We start from the raw sequence: 9,078 nt of genomic DNA, 5'->3' as shown, positions 1-9,078 counted from the left end.
GTGAGAGGAGATGATAGTGGGCGGGGTTTTGTATGACGTTGACCTGTGAATCCAGATACGATGGCTGGATTGCGGTTACATTACACTGAGATCCGATCACAATGCGTCCTCGACTACCTCTGCATCAGGACACACAGATCGGATAACATTCCGAACACAAACGCGTTTACACTTGTCTTTTCAATGTGTATGTGGACAACATCCGGATACAGGTCGCATGTTAATGCCAAGTGTAAACGCAGCCTTAGTTAATCAAAAAATGTGTCTGTGTCCTAAGTTTATTGTACTTGTATAATAACAAAACGGGAACAGTATAGAAATACCAAATATTTAATACAGAAAATATTAAAATTGAAATCAATATAAAAATTGTATCCATAAAAATATGAAATAGAAATACTTTTTGTGCTTTTCTGATTGTGTGAGTGTAATAATAGGGCTTAACAATAAGGAGCTTTAAATGTGGGTTTCTTGTTTTCTTAAATGGACTTTATACACAAAATGACATATTCTAAATAAATGCTTTATTTATTTTTTTCTATAAAAAAAACTTAAGTCTAAATTTATGAAACAATCATGTATCAAATATCGTTCCCTAACAATGTAACAAAAAAAAGAAAAGGAAACACAGATGTAAGTAAAAATAAATAAATAAAGAAAAGCATTACATTTAAATAAAATCTTGGTATTTTATTATTATGTCTAAATATTTTTTTATTATTTTGTTGTCATATAGAATCAACAAGAACTGACGCAACCACTGATGCAACTCAACGCAACGCTACTTTTACTATGAAATGTTGGTTAAACATTAGCCATTTTATGTTGGTGTTGTTCATAGATATGTATATAAAGGCTAGATGGCTCAAGGCGGAGTCAGCTGTGTCGTCACTTGGCGGCCATCTTAGGTCAGTGCTGCCATAGTGCCAATAGTGCTGCTCCCTGCTGCTGTGGACGGAAGGTGAGTGACATACGCCAACTAAAATGCTCGTAACTTGCTGAATTCTTGACGGATTTACAAACGGTTTGGTTTTTTACAAACGTTATTAACGTGGCTATAATTCTGGATGCTTTAACATGTTTCATGAATTTTTTATTTATTTTTAGTATACGTATTCAGTGTCATAGGTACATCTTTGACGTTTATAACAAACCAATCCGTTTGAAAATCGGTAAAAAATTAAGCAAGTTATGGTCATTTAAAAGTACCTGCATCATTAAAACTCAATGCTACGAGTGAGCGAGCGCCCTGTCCTAAGATGGCCGCCAAAATGCGGACGTTCCACTCAATTGGCCATCAGCGCGGACGAGCCATCTAGCCTTTATATACATATCTATGGTGTTGTTAATGTTTGGCTTCACGCGCTAAGCTCCTGGTCAGTCAGTCAGTCAGTCAGTGGAGTCGGTGTTGCGTGTTCGGCCGTTGAGGGTAAAGAAGATGGCAGACGGGGCTGTTGTGGATGGAGAGAAACTCAGCAAAAAGTATGTGAAATTAGTATTACAACACTAGACCCAATGTACACTTAAACGGGGTTTAAGAGAAGTTTTTGTTTGCTTGAATGGCTTTTCTATGTTTTTAGTTTCGCTTTAATTGAATGCATGACAGGCAACGTGGTAAGACAGGTTTGACAGCGTGTTTTGATGCATATTCATAATTTGTGATATTTGGCCCTAGACTTAGCTCAAAGCATAACACATTTCAAATTTCGCAAACTGTTCAGTCTCTTATTTGTATGTACATTCTCAAACAAACAGTCTACCGGTGTTTGTAGCGCTACGGAGGGGGAACTTAATTTCCCATCATACCTTGCGCGGCATTGATTTTGGAGTCATTTTAACAATGCAGATTCGTCAAACAAGTATTTTTTTTTAAAGTTAGACTTAAAGAAATATAAACTGTGTACGAACAAATATCTGTGCTATTATTTAACGTATTTTAAATGTTGTCCCACAGCAAGTCTCTCTCTCTCTGTCTCTCTGTCTCTCTGTCTCTCTCTCTCTCTCTCTCTCTCTCTCTCTCTCTCTCTCTCTCTCTCTCTCTCTCTCTCTCTCTCTCTCTCTCTCTCTCTCTCTCTGTGTTGATAAATAGTACGTATTTATATTTTTATTTATATGATAGTTTGTAAGCCCTTCACAGTTTTGTTATGATGTAATTTTTGTCTGATCTTTCCATTTTGGTTTTATTTTCGTTTCATACAAACCACTTTCTCTTTCTAGTTTGTCAGGTTTTTCGGAATGTATTCTAGACATGTAAAATAATGGCATATTAGTGCCATGGTAATACTCTAATCTGACACTGCCCTTTGCACGTACGATGGTGCGACCACAGTAATTTTTGTAAGGGTGCAATAAATCTGACCCTTATTTTTTCTTGATTTATCAAATAGGACATTCGCATCATGTTGAATTTGGTCAGAATATGCAGGCTGCACGCGTGCAGGTTGCAGAAGTTTGCTCATCCCTGCTCCCAATCTCAGCCTTTGCTTGTACAAGGAAGTCGCTGGAGAAGTGACAAAAGGTTGGTGGCGTTTTCATTTAATGAGAAAAACGACCAACCTTTTGTCACTAAATAAACTTCCTGTGGAGACTTCCGTAGCATGTGTTTAACTTTGTAAAATGACATTGAGTGTTTTGAGGTTGATCTTATTGCTCGTGTGTTTCTAGTGAGCTGAAACGGCGAATGAAAGCTGAGAAGAAAGCAGCTGAGAAGGATGCCAAGGCTAAAGAACAGCCGGAACCGAAGCAGACCACTGACAAATCGGAGCAAAGCGCTTATGGAGCAGATGAGGAAACTCTGGACCCAAACGTATGTTATTATGAAAGTAAAGTTGTTCTGGTTAAAACAATGACATGCAGATAACAGGTTAGTTATCGCTCTCTGTTTTTATGCAGCAATACTTCAAGATACGTTCACAAGCTATTCAAGCTCTGAAGGGAACTTCTGAAGATCCGTACCCTCACAAATTCCATGTGGATTTATCGCTTACAGACTTTATTGAGAAATATAATCACCTACAACCAGGAGACCACCTGACGGATGTTGTTCTCAATGTATCGGGTAAATGCTTTCTCTGTGTATTTAATGTATAGAAACATTTCGGGTTCAATACGACTAAACCCATACCAATATCCAAGTTTTTTGTTACGTGTAGAGATCGACCGATACTCTTTTATTTTTTTTATACCGATAACAAATATTTGTACGCTTATGGACTGCCTGATAACTTTCACTGTGAATATAAATGAACGATGTGCTGAGCACAATTGTTGTTTTTCCAAAACGAAGGACAGTTCACTCCGTTTCTGGAAAATCTGGAACATTCCTCCAGGTTAGTTTTCTCTTAGTCTCTAAATTTTGTTGTTTTTTCTTCAAAGGTCGTGTACATGCTAAGAGGGCTTCGGGTGCCAAGCTGCTGTTTTATGACCTGCGTGGAGAGGGAGTCAAATTGCAGGTCATGGCAAACTCCAGGTCTGATTCACTGCTTCCACAATTTGCACGTTTTAGGATTGTGTGTTTTGAAAGCTGATTACTTCACTGCAGCATTTTGGTTTGAATTTAGGAACTATAAATCAGAAGAAGATTTTTTCCACATCAACAACAAATTAAGACGCGGAGACATCATCGGTGTTCGCGGTAATCCCGGCAAAACAAAAAAGGGCGAGTTGAGCATCATCCCAGTCGAGATGACACTGTTGTCTCCATGTCTTCATATGCTTCCCCACCTTCACTTTGGCCTAAAAGACAAGGTCACTTTCCATAATTTGAATGTATAAATTAGATAAAGATGTGATGTTAATGTAAGATTAAATGTTGATAGATTGATCAATATGTGTATTTTGTTCCTACAGGAAACCAGGTTTAGACAACGATATTTGGACCTGATTCTGAATGACCCTGTGAGACAGAAGTTTGTTACTCGTGCCAAGATTATCACCTATCTCCGCAGCTTTCTGGATGAGCTTGGCTTTCTTGAGGTAAGATTATTTTTGTCCACAAGGGGGAGATCTCTGCAAAGGGAAGACATTTAAGTTGAACACAATGCTCTACCATTTGAGCTATAGGAACACTAGCTAAGTAGTTGGCAACCTTTTTCACTTCAAGCCCCCCTTATTGCCCACAACAATATTGAAGGCCCCACACTTACTAAATTTTTCCCTAATAGACTATTCTAGAGCTTGGCATGACTAGATCTGTTCCAAAAAAGAACCAAACAATAAGAAATATATAGATTATTAATGGTTTTCACTTATTTTAATGCTTGTTTTGTCTTATTTTGAATAATTTTAAGTCATTTTGAGGCTCCCTTGGAAATCTGTTGAGGCCCCCTGGTTAAGAAACATTGCACTAGCGGCTAGCTTTAATCCAGATATGCATTTGAATTATACTTAAATGCTACATGAATATGAAATGTGTAATTTTTATGTTAAAATACTGCCTTATATCCTGGCTTATGTCCCAGTTTAGCATGCATGCATTTGTTGGATTTAGGGATGCATAACAATTAATAGTGATTCATCTTTAGCAGAATAAAAGTTTTGGTTTACATCATATATGTGTGTGAACTGTGTATAATAACTTTGTATAGATAAATTCACACACATGCATGTATATATTTAAGAAATGTTTACATTTGTATCTTTGTCCTGGGCAAAGATTAATCGCGATTAATCGCATTCAGAATAAGTGTTTTTTTGGCATAATAACTGAGTGTGTGCTGTGTGTAATTATAATGTGTATATATAAATACACACACATTCATGTATGTATTTAAGAAACATTTACATGTGTGTATATATATATTTATATTTTTATATATTCTATATTATATGTTAATAAAAATTATATATAAATAAAAAAATTCAAAAATGAATATATATATATATATATATATATATATATATATATATATATATATATATATATATATATATATATATATATATATATATATATATATATATATATAATATATACATACAAAATAATTGCACACAGTACACATTATGCCAAAAATCACTTTTATTTTGTATGCGATTAATCTTAGCCCAGCACATCCATTTGTATATTTATGTATAATTTATTTTATATATAAATACTAAATATATAAATGAAGAGTTTCGTTGCAAAACGAGATAACTCCGTTTTTTTAATTTTTCAGAAATCTCGTTTTGTGGTTTTGATTTTAACCTTCAAAACTTAAATACAGCTAAGTAGCACCACAAAGCAAAATAATAACATGATAACATAATAATAAACATGTTTTGACAAAAATGTTAAAAACAGATTTATCTCATTTTGCAACGAAACTCTTCAAATATATTATACACAATTCACACACATATATGATGTAAACAAAAACTTTTATTCTGCTATAGATTAATCGCAGTTGGATTATTTCTCATATTCTTAATTAAGTACTTCCCCTATAAAATTGCCCCATAAATTACTCAATCCTAGATGTATATGACTTCCTTCAGCCAAACATGTTCAGTTTTATTTTATTATATGTTTTCCTGGCTCTTCCCAGCTTTGTAATGCATACTGTATGTCTTCTGTCACCATTCAATGTATTACAAAGCTAGGGAGGGTATTATTTAATGTAACTCTGATTGTGTTTGCCTGAAAGAAAGAAGTCCTATACATATAGAATGGCATTAAGTTGGGTAAATTATAGGGTCTTTTTTATTTTTTAATTATTTTTTTTATGTCATACTGAAACTTTTTTTTTATAGATTGAGACTCCAATGATGAACGTAATACCTGGTGGTGCTGTAGCTAAACCGTTTATAACCCACCACAATGAGCTGAATATGAAACTCTACATGAGAATCGCCCCTGAGCTTTACCACAAGGTAAATGTTTTGCTTCTGTATATGGTGATTTGTAATATTTCCCATTCCTGTGTAATTCTTACTAAACATGTTATTCATCTCACATGTACATGTCCGTCATGATTTCAGATGTTGGTAGTCGGAGGCATTGATCGCGTTTACGAGGTTGGCCGTCAGTTCCGTAACGAAGGCATTGATCTCACCCACAACCCAGAGTTCACCACATGCGAGTTTTATATGGCTTACGCAGACTATAACGATCTGATGGAAATCACAGAGAAGCTTCTCTCAGGTTTGATCAACTTCCTTACGAGTACCCTTTTATATCTCATTCTTTTTTGTGTAACTATTCCTTTACCTTGATGTAAAAAAGGGATTTGACTGTTTTGGGGATTTACATACTTAGTTTCTGTCAATAAGTTGTATGTATTAGTCATCCTGCTCTCTAGAAATTAAAGGGACACTCCACTTTTTTATTAATATGCTCATTTTCCAGCTCCCCTAGAGTTAAACATTTGATTTTTACCATTTTGGAATCCATTCAGTGGATCTCCGGGTCTGGCGGTACCACTTCTAGCATTGAATCGGATTAGACCATTTAGCATCCCACTCAAAAATAACCCAAGAGTTTGGATATTTTTCCTATTTTAAACTTGACTCTTCTGTAGTTACATCGTGTACTAAGACCGACGGAAAATTTAAATTTGCGATTTTCTAGGCCGATACGGTAAAAATCTGTTTTTAAAAATGTATGTTTAACTCTAGGGGAGCTGGAAAATGAGGATATTTTTTAAAAAAGTGCAGTGTCCCTTTAATATTAGCTATTTAAAAACCCATATTGTTCACCACTTTAAAGCAATGTGTTGTTTTTGTTGTACAGGAATGGTGAAGCACATTACAGGAGGTTACAAGGTCACCTATCATCCTGATGGTCCAGAGGGAGATGCCCATGAAATTGACTTCACTCCTCCGTTTAGAAGGATCAGTATGACTCATGACCTTGAGAAGGAAATGGGGGTGAAGTTTCCAGCTCCAGAGACCTACGACAGTGATGGTGAGGTTTACGATTACTACTGAAAAATCTTGACCCTGGATAGTTGCTGAACAACAGTTGACATGTTTATCTTTTCGACAGAAACGCGCAAATTCTTCGATGAACTTTGTACTCAGAAAGAAGTTGAATGTCCTCCTCCTAGAACAACCGCACGTCTTCTTGATAAGGTAAAGTATACAGAGAAACCTACTACCATACTAGAAATCAACTCATTTGTGGTCATGTTCTTCTTTAAAATATACCATAAGTTAGGAATTATTGACGACAGGCCATTGAATAATTTGAAAATAATTCAAAGGACCGGAGTCTTAATTATTTCGCTTATACCACGGTTACCACAGACATTGCTCTGGTGGTTATTTTAAGACATTTGACAGGTCAGGTGTGCGTTTATTAAAAAAGAATGCATACCTGTGGAACATTTCTCAGAATAAAGCATTTAACAGCCCCGTGGTATAAACAAATGATGCTTTGTCAGTAGAGATAATGAACACACACATTCATTTTGCAATTTTTTTTTGATAGTTGGTGGGAGATTTCCTGGAGGTCAAGTGCATCAATCCAACCTTCATCTGTGATCACCCACAGATCATGAGTCCTCTAGCAAAATGGTGAGCTTGCTTTGCTCATAGTTTATAGTTAAACTCAATAGTACAGTCACAAATCATCTAACACATCTCTTTTGGTGTTTCTTTGTCTTGCACAGGCACAGATCTGAGAAAGGTCTAACTGAGCGATTTGAGCTTTTTGTGATGAAAAAGGAGATTTGCAATGCTTACACTGAGTTGAACGATCCGGTCCGACAAAGAGAACTGTTTGAGCAGCAGGCTCAGGTGAAATTAAACTACCAAATATCTTATTTAATTAGTCAATCTTACAATTTTCCCAGCTCTTTTATATTTTGCATGCATTATGTTTATGTCTAGTCTAGTCACTGGTTTTTAATTATATTAATTATTATTCTGTCTTTAAATGGTTTGTATTATCATGCATTTTTTGGGATGTTTTATGGTAATCACTGATATTAAAATAATGACTTGGAGGTTGTATAGATGCTGCCCATTTTTTTTCTAACTGTAAGTTGTGTTTCATAAGTCAAGTTGATCTCAAGCATAAGTAAATATTTTTATGTCCACAGGCCAAGGCAGAAGGTGATGATGAGGCGATGGTTGTCGATGAGACCTTCTGCACCGCTTTGGAGTATGGCCTTCCACCCACTGCAGGATGGGGCATGGGTATTGATCGTCTCGCCATGTTCCTCACAGACTCCAACAATATCAAGGTACTCCTTTATTTTTTAAGTAAATTTTATTTGCACCAGTTTGGATCTCTCTGCAATCTGGTTTGATAAAATCATGTCAATCATGTGCTCTATAGGAGGTGCTCCTCTTCCCTGCCATGAAGCCTGAAGACAATAAACCAGCTCCAACTGCAGAGGGCACATCGGTGTAACATTGATACAGACTTCATCTGCTGCAGCACAAAGGGCCAAGCTATTGTCACTATTAAGGGTTAAATACTGAATATTAAGACCTATGCACTGTCCATACTTGAGGTGATTTCAGCTGTTGTTTTAATGTACGGCTCACTGTTTTATGGAAAATAGGAAACCTGTTGTCCTTTCTCTGTTTTCATTGTGATTTTCTGCAGTTTTGTGGCCTGGGTCTATTGAACGAATATTGTATTTCATCTACATTTGGGTGTTTTATGATCTTCTGTCTAGGTGTATTTTTTTAACAATCTTAAAATGGCTGTACAATGGAGTCATTAAATAAATACATAGGCAGATCTAACAGTGTTTTTCATTCATTTCATAATGCAAATCCTTTTTTATCTTAACCTTGTCAAATCAAAAACATCCTGGATTACAAGAGTACCTTTTTAGGGATGCAACTGACTATCATTACTGCTAAATTCAATTTTAAAAGGTTTTTTGCTAGAATTGTTTGGGGAAAATGTTACACATTTTGATAATATTAAGGTTAAATGCTCAACAAAAGTATTATAAGCTTTAAAGGGGACATTTCACATCAATACATCTTTGGTGTCCCTAGAGTACATATTTGAAGTTCTAGCTCAAAATACCATATAAATAATTTATTATAGCATGTTAAAATTGCCACTTTGTAGGTGTGAGCAAAAATGCACACCCAAATGTCCTTTAAAATGCAAATGAGCTGATATCTGTACTA

The 9,078-nt window shown here is 35.6% G+C and overlaps 1 protein-coding gene across 2 annotated transcripts; it reads left to right on the top strand.

The window, feature by feature from the left end:
- Positions 1 to 1,343: 1,343 nt before the first annotated feature.
- kars1 (lysyl-tRNA synthetase 1) lies at positions 1,344 to 8,679 on the top strand. Of its 2 annotated transcripts, XM_065261487.1 has the most exons (15): positions 1,347 to 1,482; positions 2,388 to 2,518; positions 2,665 to 2,806; positions 2,893 to 3,058; positions 3,376 to 3,469; positions 3,561 to 3,747; positions 3,850 to 3,975; positions 5,734 to 5,853; positions 5,962 to 6,124; positions 6,713 to 6,886; positions 6,968 to 7,053; positions 7,412 to 7,497; positions 7,593 to 7,719; positions 8,025 to 8,168; positions 8,264 to 8,679. In XM_065261487.1, exons 2-15 carry the CDS (start codon positions 2,400 to 2,402, stop codon positions 8,336 to 8,338), a joined length of 1,809 nt encoding a protein of 602 aa, XP_065117559.1. In that variant the 5' UTR covers positions 1,347 to 1,482; positions 2,388 to 2,399; the 3' UTR covers positions 8,339 to 8,679. The 2 variants fall into 2 exon arrangements, with proteins under 2 accessions (XP_065117560.1, XP_065117559.1); XM_065261488.1 differs by lacking the exon at positions 2,388 to 2,518 and having other exon boundaries at positions 1,344 to 1,482.
- The last annotated feature ends 399 nt before the right edge of the window (positions 8,680 to 9,078 follow it).

Source organism: Paramisgurnus dabryanus, chromosome 2 (genome assembly GCF_030506205.2).
Source record: "Paramisgurnus dabryanus chromosome 2, PD_genome_1.1, whole genome shotgun sequence".
Taxonomy (NCBI): Eukaryota; Metazoa; Chordata; class Actinopteri; order Cypriniformes; family Cobitidae; genus Paramisgurnus; species Paramisgurnus dabryanus.
Note: the sequence above shows the minus strand (reverse complement) of the source record. Positions and strands in the feature narration are given on the sequence as shown.